Source organism: Amphiura filiformis, chromosome 11, assembly GCF_039555335.1.
Source record: "Amphiura filiformis chromosome 11, Afil_fr2py, whole genome shotgun sequence".
Lineage (NCBI taxonomy): Eukaryota > Metazoa > Echinodermata > Ophiuroidea > Amphilepidida > Amphiuridae > Amphiura > Amphiura filiformis.
Window position 1 is genome coordinate 37,635,864 of NC_092638.1, and position 21,344 is coordinate 37,657,207.

The window sequence follows — 21,344 nt, forward strand, 5'->3', positions numbered from 1 at the left end:
AGACTGGTCAGCTCCTTTTTAAAGCAGACAAGAGAATAGATTTCCATGACAAAACAGGAAAATTCTGAAAAAGTGCGTAAAATATGGCAAAAATTCTCCAAAACGCACTAAATATAAATAAAAATGCGAAAATTTGGGCAACAAAAAAGCAGGAATTCCTGCTTGGGCGGGAAAATTCTCATGCCTGTTAAATGTTCAAAGAATTTGATGGAATAGTCAACTAAATTTTTATAATAGTCTTGGTCACATTTTGAGTTACACCCAGCGTAAGGTGATGAAAACAAAAGCCTGTTCTATGGGCTCGGCCAACCCAGAATTCGCATTTTGGAGAATTTTATTATTTTTTTAAAATTTGGCTAAGATCATGTAAAATCAGCGGTTTTGTGCCAAAGTTGATTAATTTTTGCTGAACATTTTTAGAAATTATTTTTGCAAAAAATCTTCAGATTTTTCAGATTTTGGTGAATTTTTAAAAATACATTCTGCTAAATCAGTAAACGGTGCAAAACGATACTAGTACGATTTCCTGTAATTTCCCCGGTGTGCCATGTAAAAGGGGCCTGAAATCTATACCAGTCAACATCAGTTCTGCATCATACCACACGCATACATGTATTTAATCATAACGAGTGGAGCCGTGATTAACAAGATTTAGATGAATGTTACTATGTTTAGTTTATAGTCAATAAGTAATGGGCGACATCTGGCATATGTTATTACAACCCCTCAAAGTGACTTGTAATTTTACTATATGACATTTCTCTCTATATTAATTCTGGGCCTTTTCTCTTGGTGTTGTTCACGTCACACAGGGGAGACAAGTGCTGAAACTAGACTAGAGTGATGCACCAGTGTTTTAGTAAAATCGCTAAATCTGGAAGACTCCTGCTATCCCACTTGCCTTAAACTTGTCAAATTTACTGGCACAAAAATTGGGGGGGAGGGGGGCACTTAACACAAATTACCATACGGGTATGTTCCGCTGGAAAGACCTCCTTTTTGGATTTCGCCGCCCTGAAAGACCCCCCTAAATTTGACCAAAATAGAGCAACGAAAGACCCTTTATTTTGATAATTTCAGCTCTAAAAGACCAAATTGCTCATTCCTCATATTTCTGGGTTTATTTTTTGATTTTGACTGTTTGCAGCTCCAAAAGCCCCCATTATTTATACTTGTTTGCAGCTCCAAAAGACCCCCTTTTACCGGTATCCTGTCAGCTCCCAAAGATCCACCACCTCAAAATTCCTGGGAAACATACCCACAACTTTTTTTTGATGTACCCCCCCCCCCTGGACAAAAATAATCTGATATGGTGTTCAGAAGGGGGACATACAGTTATGTGCTGCTGAAATCGGTCATATATTTTTCAGCCTTGTGGTATAAGGATGGCCCATTTTGTATGAAAATTGGCACTCACACTCACAGTCATTTATTTTCAACATTTTCTCAAATTTGTCCAGAAATTGTTTGCCCGTTTTTGTGAATCTTGATCCAAAAATTGACCAAAACATACAAAATGCAAAATATTTTGGTGAAAATGAAACTTTTAAACTTGAGTACCCTCCCTAGCTGCAGAGTATTATTAGTTGAATTGTGCCTCTAACTAGATAGAGTGATTGCACATTCACAGCTTCACTATGTATTATAATACAGGCTGTATCAAAATGATTGATACTCATAAATGTTGATGTTTATTGAAAAGTTTGCCTAGTTAATGCAACAATGGTTCATCTTGAAATTACCACTATATAATTGTGTATCCATTTATAACATCGAGGCCTACCTACCAATGAGATGAATCTGATGTTGTATTTTGATGTCACAGACTTGTTAATAATCAGTGGAAACTGCTGGGTGCCAATCATTTTGATACAGCATGTACACCAATCTCTACCATTGTGGAGAAAGGCGCAGGATTGGTTGTTTTAGTAAATTTCCTATACTTAAGGTATAGGGAAATTTTACATTTCGCCACATATATAAATTGTACAAATAGCACAAATAGCTAGAAGTAAATGCAAAAGACAAGGGTTCAAAGGGCTTTAACGTACTGGCCATATGCAATTTTGAACTTAGATTATTTTTCTCATATCCTAGTTGCTTCCAATGATCGCTATTTGTGCAATTTGTGCAATTGGTGGAAAGGGCTTTAAGGTGCCGACTATATAAGCAATTATGACATTGATCGCCAATTCCCTTCTAGCCGTCAGCAATTTGTGCAATTTATGCAATTTTGAACTTAGATTATTGTTCTCATATCCTAGTTGCTTCCAATGATCGCTATTTGTGCAATTTGTGCAATTGGTGGAAAGGGCTTTAAGGTGCCGAATTATATAAGCAATTATGACATTGATCGCCAATTTCCTTCTAGCCGTCAGCAATTTGTGCAATTTATGCAATTTTGAACTTAGATTATTTTTCTCATATCCTAGTTGCTTCCAATGATCGCTATTTGTGCAATTTGTGCAATTGGTGGAAAGGGCTTTAAGGTGCCGACTATATAAGCAATTATGACATTGATCGCCAATTCCCTTCTAGCCGTCAGCAATTTGTGCAATTTATGCAATTTTGAACTTAGATTATTGTTCTCATATCCTAGTTGCTTCCAATGATCGCTATTTGTGCAATTTGTGCAATTGGTGGAAAGGGCTTTAAGGTGCCGACTATATAAGCAATTATGACATTGATCGCCAATTTCCTTCTAGCCGTCAGCAATTTGTGCAATTTATGCAATTTTGAACTTAGATTATTTTTCTCATATCCTAGTTGCTTCCAATGATCGCTATTTGTGCAATTTGTGCAATTGGTGGAAAGGGCTTTAAGTTGCCGACTATATAAGCAATTATGACATTGATCGCCAATTCCCTTCTAGCCGTCAGCAATTTGTGCAATTTATGCAATTTTGAACTTAGATTATTTTTCTCATATCCTAGTTGCTTCCAATGATCGCTATTTGTGCAATTTGTGCAATTGGTGGAAAGGGCTTTAAGGTGCCGACTATATAAGCAATTATGACATTGATCGCCAATTCCCTTCTAGCCGTCAACAATTTGTGCAATTTATGCAATTTTGAACTTAGATTATTTTTCTCATATCCTAGTTGCTTCCAATGATCGCTATTTGTGCAATTTGTGCAATTGGTGGAAAGGGCTTTAAGGTGCCGACTATATAAGCAATTATGACATTGATCGCCAATTCCCTTCTAGCCGTCATCAGCAATTTGTGCAATTTAAGCAATTTTGAACTTAGATTATTGTTCTCATATCCTAGTTGCTTCCAATGATCGCTATTTGTGCAATTTGTGCAATTGGTGGAAAGGGCTTTAAGGTGCCGACTATATAAGCAATTATGACATTGATCGCCAATTCCCTTCTAGCCGTCAGCAATTTGTGCAATTTATGCAATTTTGAACTTAGATTATTTTTCTCATATCCTAGTTGCTTCCAATGATCGCTATTTGTGCAATTTGTGCAATTGGTGGAAAGGGCTTTAAGGTGCCGACTATATAAGCAATTATGACATTGGTCGCCGATTCCTTCTAGCCGTCAGCAATTTGTGCAATTTAAGCAATGTTGAACTTAGATTATTTTTCTCATATCCTAGTTGCTTCCAATGATCGCTATTTGTGCAATTTGTGCAATTGGTGGAAAGGGCTTTAAGGTGCCGACTATATAAGCAATTATGACATTGATCGCCAATTCCCTTCTAGCCGTCAGCAATTTGTGCAATTTATGCAATTTTGAACTTAGATTATTTTTCTCATATCCTAGTTGCTTCCAATGATCGCTATTTGTGCAATTTGTGCAATTGGTGGAAAGGGCTTTAAGGTGCCGACTATATAAGCAATTATGACATTGATCGCCAATTCCCTTCTAGCCGTCAGCAATTTGTGCAATTTAAGCAATGTTGAACTTAGATTATTTTTCTCATATCCTAGTTGCTTCCAATGATCGCTATTTGTGCAATTTGTGCAATTGGTGGAAAGGGCTTTAAGGTGCCGACTATATAAGCAATTATGACATTGATCGCCAATTCCCTTCTAGCCGTCAGCAATTTGTGCAATTTATGCAATTTTGAACTTAGATTATTTTTCTCATATCCTAGTTGCTTCCAATGATCGCTATTTGTGCAATTTGTGCAATTGGTGGAAAGGGCTTTAACGTGCCGACTATATATGAGAAATTATGACATTGATCACCAAGTCCATTCTAGCCGTCAGCAATTTGTGCAATTTATGCAATTACCCCCCCCCTTGCAAAAAAGTCCACTGTTTCAAAAGCTTGCCGTATGATGCCTAGGATGATGATGATTGATGAGGATGACAAGATGCCGATGCCTCAAATTTAGTATGACTCGGATGATGAATTGAATATAAGGATGATGATGATGATGCCTCCGATATGATGCCTAGATGATGATGACACCGATAATGAGGAATATGAATAATATGATAATGATGATGATGATGATGTTGACGACGACGATGATGATAATGATGATGATGATGACGACGATGATTACGCTATTAGCGGGAATAAGGGCTAAATCAACCGGGAAATTTTGTGTATTAGCATTCCCCTAACCAAGCCTAAGCATAATGACAAAATGAATGAAGGTGTATTAGCGTTATTTAAATTAGGGGAGCCCCGAGAAGTTGAGTGTTAACGTAGTTAGGGCGGTTTTCGGACTGTTACCATCCCAGCAAACACAAAACGTTTTCGACATCATTCGCAAGAGGTTATAAAAGGTTGTCATAATGATGATGATGATGACGACGATGATTACGCTATTAGCGGAATAAGGGCTAAATCAACCGGGAAATTTTGTGTATTAGCATTCCCCTAACCAAGCCTAAGCATAATGACAAAATTAATGAAGGTGTATTAGCGTTATTTAAATTAGGGGAGCCCCGAGAAGTTGAGTGTTAACGTAGTTAGGGCGGTTTTCGGACTGTTACCATCCCAGCAAACACAAAACGTTTTCGACATCATTCGCAAGAGGTTATAAAAGGTTGTCAGAACACGTTTAAATGTCGGTTATATAAAGGGTATATTAAGAGTATAAAACGTTTTCATAACCTTAAAAAACATTGTTTGATAATCTACTGCTCAGCAAACAAAAATGTTTTACAGAAAACGTTTAAATGTCGGGTTATATAAAGGGTATAAAAACGTTTTAATTACATTCCAAAAACATTCTTGAACACTTGATACAAAACATTCTAAACAAAATGTTATTTTGGGGTTGAAAAAATATTTTGCGAAAAATGTTTGCCCAAAATATTTTCAATAACGTTTTAAAAACGTTTTCATGACCTTTATATAACTCGACATTTAAATGTTATTAAAATGTTTTGAAAAAAAACATTATAAGAACATTTCTGTGTTTGCTGGGTTCAAATATTTTAACATAATGTTATTTAAGTATTGACAAAATATTTGGCAAAAATGTTTGTAAAAATAGTTTACAATAACATTTTGTGAAAACATTACAAAAATATTGTTGCAGTGCGTTTTCATACAAAAACGTTTTAAAACGTTATCATGACCTTTATATAACCCGACATTTTAATGCTATTAAAACGTTTTTACCTAAACCAAAAGCCAAAATATAACTAATTTAAAACGATTTTAAAACGCTTTTGTGTTTGCTGGGATAGTTAGGGCGGTTTTCGGACTTGTTGCTTCTTTCTAAACATCCTCGTACGTATCATTCTTCCTTAAATTTTCTCGGTTTGTAATAAGGCGGTTCTCGACAGCAATGGGAAAGACGATGCCTCGCATGATGAAGACTTGGATGATCATGATGACCATGATGATGAGGATGACAAGACGGCGATGCCTCAGATTCATGATGATGATGATGATGATGATGATGATTAAGGCAGCCCGAAAAGTTTAGTGTTAGTGTTAGGGCGGTTTTCGGACTTGTTTTTTTCTTTCTAAACATCCTCGTACGTATCATTCTTCCTTAAATTTTCTCGGTTTTTAATAAGGCGGTTCTCGAAAGCAATGAGACAGCGCTAAGGCGATGCCTCAGATTCAGTATGACTCAGATGATGAATTGGATATAATATCATCACACTGCCGACGCAGCTTTTGACTATAATGATGATGCCTAGGATGATGATGACTCCGATATGATGCCTAGGATGATGATGACTCCGATAATGATGAATATGATGATGATGATGAATATGATGATGATGATGATGATAATGATGATGATGATAATGATGATGATGTTGACGACGATGATGATGATAATGAGGATGATGATGATGATGATGATTAAGGCAGCCCGAAAAGTTTAGTGTTAGTGTTAGGGAGTTTTCGGACTTGTTTTTCTTTCTAAACATCCTCGTCGTATCATTCTTCCTTAAATTTTCTCGATGCCTCAGATTCAGTATGACTCGGATGATGAATTGGATAATTATAATATCATCACACTGCCGACGCAGCTTTTGACTATAATGATGATGATGATGATGATGATGATAAATGATGATGATGACGATGATGATGATGATTATGATGATGATGATGATGATGATGAAAAGCGGTTCTCGAAAGAAATGGGCGCAGCCTTGAGGTCGGAAAAGTTGAGTGTAACCGTAGTTAGGGTGGTTGACGGATTTTTCTTTTTGATTATAAGCATCCTCGTAAGTATCATTCTTCCTTAAATTTTCTTTCCACCAATTGCACAAATTGCACAAATAGCGCTTACTGGAAGCAACTCAGATATTGTCCTCATTGCTTTTATAAATTGCATAAATTGCAACACCTGTGGCTATTTCTACAATTTGTAAAAATTGCTTACGATACATGGCTATTTGTGCTATTTGTACAAATTGCACACTTTATTGCAACGGTAGGCAATTTGTGCAATTGACTGACATAAATGGCACAAATTGCAACACCTGTGGCTATTTATGCAATTTGTAAAAATTGCTTATATACGTTGCTATTTGTGCTATTTGTACAAATTGCACACTTTCCTGCAACTGTAGGCTATTCGTGCAATTTACTGACATAAATTCCACAAATTGCAACACCTGTCGCTATTTATGCAATTTGTCCGACATAGATTGCATCAATTGCAACTATCTGTGGCTATTTATGCAATTTGTGAAAATTGCTTATGCAACTGGCTATTTGTGCAATTTGTGCTATTTATACAAATTGCACACTTTCTTGCAATTGAAGGCTATTTGTGCAATGACCAATCCTGCGCCTTTATGCCATTGTGACAGTCTCAAGTGTAATTTTCTTCCAATCGTTTCCTGTGCTAATTTCCTACCGACTGTCACCCACCAAAATACAGACAATTTGATGAGTATCACATTGCTCCTAACTATGTGGTTACATTTATGTGCGAAATCTAATTATATAACAAAGTTCTAATTTGTTTTAAATTTCTGCTTTAAAAATAAATAGATTATGCCTTTACATGATGAAGTGGTGTTGTGTTTATATATTTGGGTCTGTATAGTGATCAATTGTGTTGATATTTTGATAGCAAGCTCTTTTAAATCCACACTGCAATGTTAATACTGGCCAAAGTCCTGTGTTAAATTTAAACAAACTTCCTACAATCTTGTTGTGGTATGAACAGTGGTGTAGCCAGGGGAAAATTGCCCTCCCCCCTCCGAAATGTTTAGGGATATAAATGGGGACAGCAAAGAGTAAAGTGTCATTTAAATGACTAAAAAATGGGACAAAAATTGACAAAAAGCTGGCTATAAGGCTGCTGGGTATGAAAACTAATGTAGTCCTTTGCAACTTTTAATATCAATTTCCAAGCTGCAAATTGGACTTCAAATAAACTCTGCATCAATGTAGCACCCTCAATGTGGACCTTTTTAGCCCACTCCTAAAGGCGGACTTCTTAAGTTTTATATATTTGAACATTTTCAAATGAAAAAAGTGGACTTGTAAGCAATTTTTATTCTACATTCGAACCTATATGGGCCTTAAACTAAGTCACAAGAAAGTGGAAATTTGGGTGGACTTATGCTCTGAGCTGTAGTAAACTATCAGTCAAAATATCATATTGTGCAATCACCCCTCACTATATGACCTGGGCCAACTTTTAAAATCAATAACTCAATTAAAAGTTCATTACTGCACATTACAATGAAAGTAAAAGTGCAACTTAGTAGTGCTACAGTATTCCCAGTTATCATTACATGAAATAAGAGTGTTAATTGCTTTAAGCAGTTAATTAGAAATAATTAGAAACAAGGAAATCAGTACAGAAGTATTGCATAATATGATCGGATCGATAAGAACATGTAGTTTTGTTTATGTCAGACACAGTTGGCAGGTGTATACAAATGGGCTATCCAGTAATAATACATGTACCGCATCCCCCTTCACTTTGATGTTAGATTTTGCCTTTAAAATTGGTAGAGAAGTATTACATAAAATGATTAGATCGATAAGAACAAGTATTTTCGTTTATGTCAGACATAGTTGGTAGGTTTATACAATGGGACATTCCAATTAGTGGATTTTTAGCGGGTTCGCCATCGGACAAGTTTAGAACTGTCAAGCTTTCGTCAGGAGTAGCTCTGACTTCTTCAGGACAAAGTACCTAGTTTACTTTATTTTTTTGAGGGTATCCTCCTTAGCAAATGTTACAATATGGCTTTTTAAAAGCAAGTTTTCTACTTACAGCTATAATGTGTGATTTGCTCCACAGCAATGGTCTCAATTTTTCTGGCATTTCTACTTTTTACATTATTGTAATTCCCAATATCATGTGAAAGACTAAGTCTGACAGGCTCTAATCACATACATTTTTTATACCATGTTCAATAAAATGAATTCTTATTCAATGGGTGCGTCTTGTAAAGAATTCACGTAATTTGATTGGTTTTCGGTGTATAATATCTCACAATAGTTGATAGTGATATTAGTCAGGCGCGCCGCCATATAGCAACGGCGGCACGCTTGTTGCTCCTCAATGATCGCGCGATAATGCGTTAGCGTAATACACGTCGCGAGAACTAAGAACGCGATTCGGCGGCTTAGCTTAGATGTTTGTGATGGTTTCGTTCATTTAAAACAACGGGATGTCCTCACAAAAGTAACTTTATTTTTTCTGAAAAAGGCAGTTTTTCTCGCAAAAATTACATTAAAACTGAATAAGAATGAGAATAAAAGATAGGATTTTGTCTGTTATCTATCCAATAGCGTGTCACAATGGATGGGATGGCCAATATTTTTTATCGTAGTGGATACCGGCTGCGCCGGCATCCACTACTCAAAATATTGGCCAGCCCATCCATTATGACACGATATTGATAAAAAGACAAAATCTATCATTTATTCTCTAAATATTAGTTATATTATTGGCTAAAATGTCTCTTGTATGCGTAAGTCAATCACATATAAACTTATTTCGATACTCGGATTTAGTCATATGTCTTATTTTATACATGTACATCTGTGCGTGAAGCTCTGCTCAATAACAATCGGCGAGCTAATACACGCATTGACAATAATCATAGGCGCTGGAATGAAATAGTGATTTTTGTGTTTTTCCTTATTTGTTCGGCTCAAAATAGACAGGAGACATTATGTGATAGTGAAAGCTAACATTTTGTGGAAAACAACTAGGATCTATTCTTTATGGAAATCATACATTATTGCTTTAAGCAAGTTTTCCACTTAAGTTAAGTGTCCTTAAAGACTATGGCTACTGGCACCCAACAATATTAAAGGCAGTCCATTAGAATATAAAGCTATAAAGAAAACATGATTTACAAAACTGCTGGCTGGTTTAATTAGGGACCTTGCTGAGTCAATGTTGAACATGAAAAGCTTGTTATGACTCAATGTTAACATATAAAGGCCGTCTAATGAGATCTTAAAGTTCATGAACATAGACTGTATGTCTACAGCATTTATGTTGATATTTATATCCTATAGCATTGACGAATGATCATGATCATTGAAGAAGATTGATCGCTAATCGCTATCGCTAATTCTTAAGGCAAAAAGTTTGATCCAGTTTATTGGCTGGGAACATCTGTTCCTTCACTATGGACCACAATAGCCTCATCTCAATGGCATAGTACAATAACCCCAATTAAACAATCATAGTGTAAAATTTGACCTCAAGTTGCAGAGTATGAGTTTTTGTACCCTAATTTTCAAAAGTCATTCAATGAATGTACAAATGTATTAGGGTTAAAGAACTGTGGCCTGATAGATGAGCACATAGTCAGTCAGAATTAATAGGTAAATTTTCACGGGAAAATTTTCTGGACACGTGACACCCATGGGCGCAGACATATTAGCATTATGGAATGTGACCCCGAGCACAGCGGGTGTTCTTCCAATGTATTTGAATAGGAAGAATTCCTCCTTTGAGGCAACTTGAAATAAGTTACTTGTCGCAAGTTAATAATGTTATGGTAAGAGTTTCCGTAGATAAATATTTTTTTCCGTAGATAGATATTTCTGAAATTACGTTTTGATGATATTGTGAAAAAATTAAGATAACATAATATTCAATAAATTTGCAATGCACAAATTCGTATCAAAATTGCGGTCAAAAATACTATTCCAATTCAAAATTACTAAGACTTGAATAGTGAGATCACCGCCGGGGGTCAGAGATCAGGCTCGAGGTTACACTCACATTGATACGCATTGGTCACGTGTCCAGAAAATTTTCCCGTGAAAATTTACCTATTAATGTTGACTGATAGTGGATACTAGTGAGAGCCAACACAGGCAGGTGACCCAACTGATAGCCTCATCCCCCACTTTACCTGATATTACCTGACTTTAATGGACATTTGGTGGTGAAATAATATGACGGTATGAACAAAAACATGGTAGCAAGATGGTGCCTTCCAATATAGCAAGCATTACATAACGCATGAAAATATTCCTAACATTTAATTGGTGGATACTAAATTTCATATTCCAACAATTTCCCAGATATTTCTCGATAAGGCAAAAAGTTCCCATAAAAGGCGAGTATTGATCGCTGGTGATCAGATGTCATCATAATGGTCTTTTTATGGGATTTTTTTCCACATGTGTATTATCTGTTACCCTGTTTTATGGGCCGCTTCAAAGGCCCATTCAGTGACTTGCTCATTCAGAAAATCATCAAAATTCAGGGTTTTTTTTGCACCTTTGTTAGCAGCATAGATGTGCTAACATAGCCTGCAAGTGTTTGAGCCGAAAGCAATAAAGACAAAATAGGTGTGCAATAAAGACAAAATAGGACATTTTACATGAAAATGCAATTTCTGTACTTAAGTAGAGAAAAATTAGCTCCATGTATTTGAATGAATGTTTTCTTCATTTTTTGGCTAAATTTCCACTTTAAAAATACCCAATGACACTTTTAATGACTATTATCCTTCACTTTTTAGTAATTTGTACTCAAATTTGATTTTTTTACACTTAGCTGGGATCACTGAATGGACCTTTCAATCCACACATTTTTGCTTCTAATATCTGCTGGAAGAATTTAACTCAATACTTGGAATAATACTGTTTGGGCGATTGATCTCAAATCTCAATGTGCGTTAGAAAACTAAATGTGATAAAATTGCACCACCCACATTTAACTTTGAAAAATACAGGTGAATTTAACATCTCTTTAAATTCCCACTAAATGTATAATGTATAATTTTCTGCAAACAAGTGCTAGAGACTGCACTGCCACTTTGCAACTAAGTCGCATGTAAAATATGCAACAAAGATAGAATATTTGACTTGAATTCAAACTATCATATTGGACAATTCCGGTTGAAATCCATACACCCCCTATGAAAGACATTACATGAAGTTATCTTCCACACAGGGAGTGTTAATTTCAAATGGGGTTACCTGAATGGGCAACTCAATTTGAAATCTATACCCCCTGTGTGGATGATAAAAGTTGTATCTTCCATAGGGGGCGTATGGTTCTTAAACGGAACAGCCCATTCCCCCTGCGATATCTTGATATTTACTTTTATTAGTAGATATTTGAGTAAACTAGTTTTTGTGTTTTATCAATATAAAGAGCCCTATTAGACACACCGGAGCAGTATATTTCCTGAGTGGGCTCGTTGTGCATTAGGAGCTTGCAGAATAAACATGAAAATGCCAAAGTGTTTTGAGATATTTTGATATTGTGTTCAATAGTAGTGGTACTATTAGTACTAATGATCGCAAAATTTCATGGTATGTGTAGCAATATATTTGTCTATGAGGGATGCACCATATTTGAAGAAGAAAACTGTAATGCTTATACCCGGGGCACTCCCCTTTTTCCATTTGATCTGTCACCCAAAGACCCTTATTTTTCAGTTTGAACACCAAGTTTCATTTATCACTGATTTTGTTACTTATTTTGAAAAAACAAAGAAATTTGAAGCCATTTAGAACTAGAAATTCAATGGTCGAGGTTTTTGTGGCGCTGTTTCTGCTGAAATCGGCTCTCGCCCAAAGATTCTATTAAAAAAAGGTCATGTTCTCATGCACTGACCCCATATTTTTTACATTTTGCTTTCACCGAATGCCCCTTACTGTGAAAGTGCCAGCCCTACACCTATATCCATTTCATATTGAAGTGCCCCCGGTTTATACAGGCTTTGCTCTCACCTCATGAACCTGATCATAATTAAAGGTGTAAAAAAGTAACGATCCATTTCATTGGGTGGCGAATAGTAGCTGTAACAATAATCATATTTTGACCAATGAAATGAGTCCTACTTTCCAATGCAATAAGTAACAATCTCTCTCATAGGTCAGTGATTGATCTCTTGTTATACCATTTGTTATACTTTCACCCCAATGTGGCAGTGACGTTAACAAGTTGCGGCAACTGCTTCTCGCGCACATCTATGTGGCATCTTTACGCCAGCGCTTTGAGCGAATAATAGCGATTTGAAGCTGCATTCAATGAAATGCACACTGACGTCGCTGCCACATCAGAGTGGAAAATGGTATAGTTTAAATTGATTCAAATAACTTACCTCTCAGCATCTGTTTGATGTCTGAAGCAGCTCTTGTTGGTGTGAATTTATTCACTATATCCAATGCCGTCTGTCCGTGAGAGTTCTTCCTGTGCACATTGATGCCACTCTGACGAGAATAAATAACACAACAATCATCAGAATTCTGACCATGGTGGCCACCATTTTTAGACTTCTGACATATTTCTGACACCGGAATAAACTCAAAGTCATGGGCAATGTCAGATATAAAAAGATCTTGAGATCCAGTAGAATGGTAAGAGTCATTATCAGAAGCTAGGGAAATGGGTGGGAGAAGTCATCATTTGCTGTATGTCCATTCTGAAAATTTTCCGATTTGTTGCCATTCTGGACTTCCCATGCTTCATATTCAGTCTGCACACTTTCTGATTTGTTCCCACTCTCAATTTGTGATGAAACATGTCCATTCAACTGATCAGTTGGTGATAGGTAATCGTTCTCAATTTCTGGTGATGCATGTCCATTCTGACAATTTTGCGATACTACCCGCTCATTTTCAATTTTTGTTGAAGCACTTTCATTTGAACCAATTGGTAATCCACTCTCATTTCCAAAATTTGTTGATTCGCATTGATCTGGAATAATTGGAAATGCATGCCCATTACCAAATTTGGATGATGCATGATCATCTGGAACATTTTGAGATGTGGACTCATTTCCAAATTGAGATGATTCAAGTTGATCTGGAATATTTGGAGATTGATGCTCATTTTCAAATTTGGATGATTCATGTTGATCTGGAATATTTGGCCCATTACCAAATCTTGATGATTTGCATTTATCTGGAATAATTGGAGATGCATGCCCATTACTGAATTTTGATGATGCATGTTGATCGGAAATACTGGGAGATGCACACCCATTACCAAATCTTGATGATTCATTTTGATCTGGAATATTTGGAGATGCATGCCCATTACCCAATCTTGATGATTTGTGTTTATCTGGAATAATTGGATACGCATGCCCATTACTGAATTTTGATGATGCACGTTGATCGGGAATATTTAGAGATGCATGCCCATTACCGAATCTTGATTTATTTTGATCGGGAATATTTAAAGATGCATGCCCATTACTTGATGATTTGCATTTATCTGGAATAATTGAAGATGCATGCCCATTACCAAATCTTGACGATGCACGTTGATCGGGAATATTTAGAGATGCATGCCCATTACCGAATCTTGATGATTCATTTTGATCTGGAATATTTGGAGATGCATGCCCATTATTTGATGATTTGTGTTTATCTGGAATAATTGGAGATGCATGCCCATTACTGAATTTGGATGATGCACGTTGATCGGGAATATTTAGAGACGCATACCCATTACCGAATCTTGATGATTCATTTTGATCGGGAATATTTGGAGATGCATGCCGATTACCAAATCTTGACGATGTATATTGATCGGGAATATTTGGAGATGGACGCCCATTACCAATTCTTGATGATTCATTTTGATCTGGAATATTTAGAGATTCACGTCCAATACCATATCTTGACGATGCGTGTTGATCCGCAATATTTGGAGACACATGCCCATTACGAAATCTTGATGATGCATTTTGATCGGGAATATTTGGAGACGCATGTCCATTACCAACTCTTAATGATGCGCGTCCATTTGAAGAAACATGCCCATTACTACCAACTTTTTAGCGACCGTGCCCATTGCTGATACGCTCTGATGCATGTCTATTTCTATCTAGTGATCCGTTTACAACCCTGTAATTATCAGGACAATCCTGACGCTCTGGAACAATAGTATTATTTGGAGCCACTTTCCTCGTCATTGCTTGCTTATCAGAGCCAGTATCCATTCTATTCTCAGTCAATTCGATTTGAAACCCGATCACAAAAGAACGTCTTTTTTTGACGGTACGTGGCGGCAAAGGGGTGGTGGTAGTGGAGCAGGTTGGGGTGATTTGCTTTCGACGAGTGTTCCATTTTGCTTTCCATTCTTAACAGCATCCACAAGTGCCAATCTGGAGATAATACTATTTCCAGTCGGTCCGACAGAAAACGAACCCTGCCGTTTCGTAAGAATGCCTCTTGGTGGACTAGCACTAATGTGTGAAGCAGGTACTAGTTCTAGACCGGATAGTCGACTCCCTGGATCAGACCTAGGAGAGTCCATGTCATCAACATGAGGAGTCATATCAAACTGGACTGATAATCGTTTTGGTCGGTCACACTTCCATGATTTTGGCGGCAAGGGTGGGATTTCATCATCCTCCAATCGCGATATCCTCTTCACCAATCCGAGGTTAGAATCCATCGCAATAGATGGCGTCTTGCGCACCCGTCGTGTCACTCCCGGTGAGTTCCCCGGCGAGTTACTCATCATTGAGTGTGACCGTTGAATCATGGGTGATGAGCGGGGTGATGTGCTGAATGACTGCGACAGCAGCGATGGTGAACGGTACCTTGATAAGGCAGGAGAGAGCGGAATTCCATTTAGCTCCATTTGAGGCATGTTTGCTGTGGGTTTTTTTTTTTCGAATCAAATATCACTTTCAATTCAAAAGTAAGTTTTGCAGATTTTATGTTGACGCTATTCTGTTATTCTATATGATGTATTTCAATGCACAACTCTGATCCATTAATTCCTTTCGGGCAAAAAGTAGAACTAATACAGTACATACATGAATTACAGCCACATCTAAACTAAATCCGGCTATGAAATAAAGATCTGCAAAGCTCAGGCAAACCAAAAATAGGTTATCCAGCTTCAAAAAGATCTGATCTTCAGCTTGATTTCGTCAAGACGTTACTCCGCCGTGTTCATTTATGAATCAACAACTCCAACTTTTGTATGCTAAATAGCTTAACCACTACGAGTACTGGTTATATATCCCGATTATGCAATTTGGCAGGCTGCACACAAACATTGTATTTTCTTCCTCAGCAAGTGCACCTTCTGTTGACCATCACACACTTAATAGTTCACATAGATACAACTTTACATTGAAACATTTCCAAACGTATGTCCTAACATGTGCTTTGGCACAAATGTCGGGAAATCAGTCATGAGAGATCAGTGATCCAGATTTCATTGCAATGTCCACATATCATACAGAAATATTCCCTGAGTCCACATATACTGCACGGCTGGCTAGAGGCATACACCAAGATACACAAGCATCTATATTGCCTGAGTCCACATATACTGCACGGCTGGCTAGGGGCATACACCAAGATACACAAGCATCTATATTGCCTGAGTCCACATATACTGCACGGCTGGCTAGAGGCATACACCAAGATACACAAGCATCTATATTGCCTGAGTCCACATATACTGCACGTCTGGCTAGGGGCATACACCAAGATACACAAGCATCTATATTGCCTGAGTCCACATATACTGCACGGCTGGCTAGGGGCATACACCAAGATACACAAGCATCTATATTGCCTGAGTCCACATATACTGCACGTCTGGCTAGGGGCATACACCAAGATACACAAGCATCTATATTGCCTGAGTCCACATATACTGCACGTCTGGCTAGGGGCATACACCAAGATACACAAGCATCTATATTGCCCCTCCAATATTAAAACCGGATAGACGGTGACAACCGGACAGTTAAAAATAATTTAAGGTAATTTTGGCAGATCCGTGGTCAGTTATAAAATAGATGTAAGTTGTCCCTGGTCTTCCTGTCCAGTGGCCTGCTGTTGCCAGTACGCATTACTCTGTTAAGTCATCATATGAGAAGACAATAAATCAAGCAATCAAGCTGAAAGTTTGGTCAATTTCAAGTCAATTATGATCCAAAACTGGCAATGTATGTAAACAAACTGCAGAGTATTGATTCCATATTGTGGAGACAACATTGCTATACACTCTATATTGTGGAGACACCATTTCTATACACTTTCACCTTAAGCGATCCAATCACAACCAACTTGTCAATAGTAAATTATGATCCAAAACTGGCAATGTATGTAAACAAAACACTGAGTATTGGTTCCATACTGCCCAGACAGCATTTCTATAAGAAACTTCCACCTTGTGTGATCCAAGCACAACTGACCAGTCACCTCCCTAAATCAACTTTCAAATGGTCGGCATCCAAAATAAGGAAAGCGAGTAATCAAGCGCTAATTGCTTAAGATAGCCACTCAGATCGCGTCCACACAGATCTTCAATGACAAGGAGACGGAACAGGTAGTTGGTGCTTATACAGTGTGACACATATTGGTGGCAACGATTGAATAAGAGGCAGTCACAGCTATTGCTATGGAGGGATGTTGTTAATTATCGGCTATGGTGTATTTTAGATGAACATCAACATATTAATGTGCTATATTCTGTTATTGGACATAAGGAGGCTAATAATAACCAGGTCTGATCAAAATAAATGCATGTCTGGGTATTTTTATAAATATTTTGTATACTAAACTTAGCTTTAGTTTAAGAAAAGCCAGGTATTTAGAGACTTGTATTACAAGATGGATATTGTAATCATGTATGAACTGTCAAAACACAGCAAGGCATAAGCAAGTATTTTCCGGGCTTCCATAATGCCCATAACACATTTTTTGTCACATTTACTACCCTAGCACACAGTAGCATAGCCAGCGGTGGGCCAGAGTGCCCCCCTCCCCCACCCGACAAAAATGAAAGAGACAAGTGCCCCTCTGACGAAAAATGAAAGAGCAAATCGAGAAGGCAAAGGAAAAGAAAAGGGGCAAGGAGCTTATTTCCCACGAAAGTTATCCCGATAGCTTGCCGTGAAATACCCTTTTACACATATTTTTGCATGAGCATGATGCAAATTAAAATGCACATCTAGTCAAGAAGCAGTGGCCTAATGACAAGGCTTGAGCAGGACCACTGTTCCCGGCTGTCCTCCTAAAAGATCTGGCACAGAGCTGTAGTAAGATTGAAAATATCGGGGAAGACTCGGAATAATCCAAACTTTTTGCACGCCTTCCAGGTCTGTCTCAACAAGGGAATCCAGGGGCCCTTACATATCTTTTGCCTGAGGTTCCGTCATATTTTAAGGCCTGTTCATTTTTCTTGCCAAAGTAAAATGTTACCATTCTGCCAGGAAGGCAACCATTAATCAGATACAAACAAGTACCAAGATATGAATAGTCTCGAATTTGAAACAGGAATGAAGAACACATATTTATTGTTTGTTTTCATTTTCTGACACCACAAACATCTTCTTGTATCACAAAGACAGAATTTTGATCCTAAACGCACTACCATTGAGAGAATTACAACACAAATTAACAACATCCTCCTTATTTCTGCTGCATCTATTTCCACCTTATTGAAACCTCAATATATTGGTCATTGATCTTTCTATGGAGACCATAGTCCAACTAATACAACCAGGTTTATGTAATTTCAGATCAGACAACAGAAAATTACAATTTTGACATTTATACAGTGCCTTTCACATGTATCAAAGCGCTTTACATTTATTACGCTGTGTTAGAATATGTCAGCTACCATAAATTGCCCAAGGAATGCTCATACCTCTGTTCATAACAGCTCCCCAATTTCACCCTTGGGTAGAGAGAGACAAATAAATGAAAAACTCAGGATTCAGGTACTATGTTCGCCTATGATGACTCCATACAGGGTGTAAGGAGAGTCAGATGTTAGCTGATCCAAAGTGATGGTAAAAGTTGTTGTCATCGACTACATCAGCCTCCAAGTTTAAAAGCAGTCGTCAAGTATGCATAAAATAAATAGCATAATATCAAATGCTTCACATGGAATCGTCATTGTTCCGGTCCATCCCTTTTTAAAGGGATTTTTATTTTCTTTGACTTCATTTGAAATCTATACCCCCTGTGTGGAAGATTAAGGTGATGTCCTCCATAGAGGGTGTTTGGATTTTACCTGGAATAGCCCACTGAACTTAAGAGATGACACACAACAGAATCATATGACACACATCAACAAAGATAAACAGCTAATCCATTGATCTGATCCGTAATACCACTATGACCATGGAACTAATTCCGGGACTAATCCCTAAATTAGATTGCTTGTTTACAAATTGGCAATAACTTAATACCAACATTATCAGTTGTTATATCGGCCATTCGCCATATTAAAGGATTCCCAATAATTAAATCAAAACTTGTGAAAACTGATTAGCAAAGTGGGTCAGTAAGACCACAGGGTTGTTGTTGGTAAGACAACATCTTTGTGTCGCCAATGTAGACTAATTAGTATCACCTCCAGAACCCAAAGTTCAACATCAACATCATTGTATGTAAAATAATAGAAGAACTTGCCATTTTAGGTTACTTTGGCTATAAAACAACAATAAACAAAGTGTCCATTAGCATCACCTCCAGCAGCAAAAGTTCACAATGCTTTTAATCTGTATTTTCTATTATATAAGGGCCTGTTTGGAAAGCAGTGCTTTAATATTACTGAAGCTGTTAACCCTCAATAAAGAAAGATTTTATCCATTCATTCATTCATTCATTCATTGTAATAGGCTAGTGGACACAAAGACTTTAGGGATGCACCATTAGACTTCAAGGGGGGCTAGGAAGTTTTGAAAAAAAAACTTTCCCACTACATGAGCAAAAAAAAAAAACAATCCCCACCAACACTAAAAAAAAAAAAAAAAAAAACTTCAGCCTCCGACCCCAACTTCCTAACCCCCTTGATGTCTAATGGTGCGTCCCTTACAGTGTCAGGATATGATACTCGTATAGCAATGAAAATGAAACAACCAAATATTAATTTATTAGCCCTAACGCCCCAGTTGCTTTTTGGCGAGGGGGAAGGTAAGAAGGAAAAAAGAAGAAGCCTGTGCACTGGCCTACCTTCCCATGGGGGTGCAGCTTGCCCGACCAAGCTTTCTGTCACCATATGACTGTTCGCATGATGACACAATCGCATCACGTGGAATACCTGCTTGTGCCTACACTTTCTGAATTGAGGTTTTTTGATGTTTGGTACGGTTAGGGTTAATGAACAAATAAAATTGAAAGTTGTCCCATTTTGGACATAGACAGACCCCTACGCAGTATTTATTTTGAGGGTGCTGGACTTTCAAAAGAGGTTCTTTCTTGAATGAGAAGTGTGCTTTTCCTAAAAAGTCGACCTAAACCCCTATGCCTGTTTTTGGACTTTTTGAAAACCTTCTTACCAAAAAGTGGACTTTTTGTCCATTTTCTCACTTTCAGACCTTTTTATTGGACAAATAGTAGCAGCAAGTGGACCATTTCATTGGGGGGGGCTCGCTGCTGCACTCCTCCCCTGCATACAGGAGTAGATATAGACATCAGTTGTGTTGTTTGCAGATTGTGGAATTGTCTGTTTACAGAGTTTTGTCCTGTCTTACTTGCAGCCCCAGATTCTTACACATTGAGCATGCCTACTGGCTCCATTTGATACTCTGCCGGATACATTTGATACGAGAGCCTAATTAAGCACTATAATTCTGGAAACATCTCATTTCATTAGTTCACATCCCTACATGAGCAACTTGAATTATGTTGTTAAGTCTTCCTGTAGAATGCATTTGGAAGATATCCTGCAATCAGTGTTGCATCTTAACCTCAGGTCTTAACCAGGATGCCTTGCCTAAGTGTAAGGCTTAAGTCATTTTCAACTTCCAACTTGGGTAATTTGTTTGTAAACTTTTAACTGGTAGCATATATTAACATCTAATCTTGCTTTGAGGAAGTTCTGCCAGTAGCAGTCATTTGGAGCTGTTGATGTTAATCAAGTCTACCATCTGCTCCATGTCAAAGCCATCCAAGCTTTTATGTCCTCTTGCACTGATTGTCACACACAGTTGTGAATGCCAGTCTACAGTAGTCTGCCAGATGCTCCCATATTTCCTCCAGAACTTTCTCAGTTTCATCGCGAAGCCCACACATCAAACTTGTCAGCGCTGTTTCCTCCTGCAAAGATTTCTGGAAATTCGGTTTCATCTTTCAAGACTCTATTAAAATGATTTAAGAACTTACAGAATAAAGAAAATATGTGCAATTAATGCATTTTTCACAACTTTGTTTGTCATGTCCATCCACTGGTGTACAACATTTGGTGTATTAACATACTTTGACTGAATGTCTGCATTTGGACTAATGTCTCCATTTGAGGGTCCGGTAGCTAGCTCAGTGGAACTTATTTCAACTTCCAACTGCCAAATTGTTTGTGAACTTTTAACTGGTAGCATAAATTGACATCTAATCTTGCTTTGAGGAAGTTCTGGCAGTAGCTGGAGCTGTTGATGTTACCCTTGTCTACCATCTGTTCCATGTCAAAGCCATCCAAGTTTTTATGTTCTCTTACACCCAGTTGTGAATGTCAATCTCAGTAGTCTG

The 21,344-nt window shown here is 37.6% G+C and overlaps 1 protein-coding gene across 1 annotated transcript in view; it reads right to left on the reverse strand.

Moving 5' to 3' along the window:
* LOC140163662 (uncharacterized) overlaps window positions 1-21,344 on the reverse strand; it is a 384,359-nt gene that overhangs the window by 178,424 nt on the left and 184,591 nt on the right. The window contains 1 exon segment of the mRNA XM_072186977.1: window positions 12,992-13,100. Coding sequence (XP_072043078.1) covers window positions 12,992-13,100 — 109 coding nt within the window.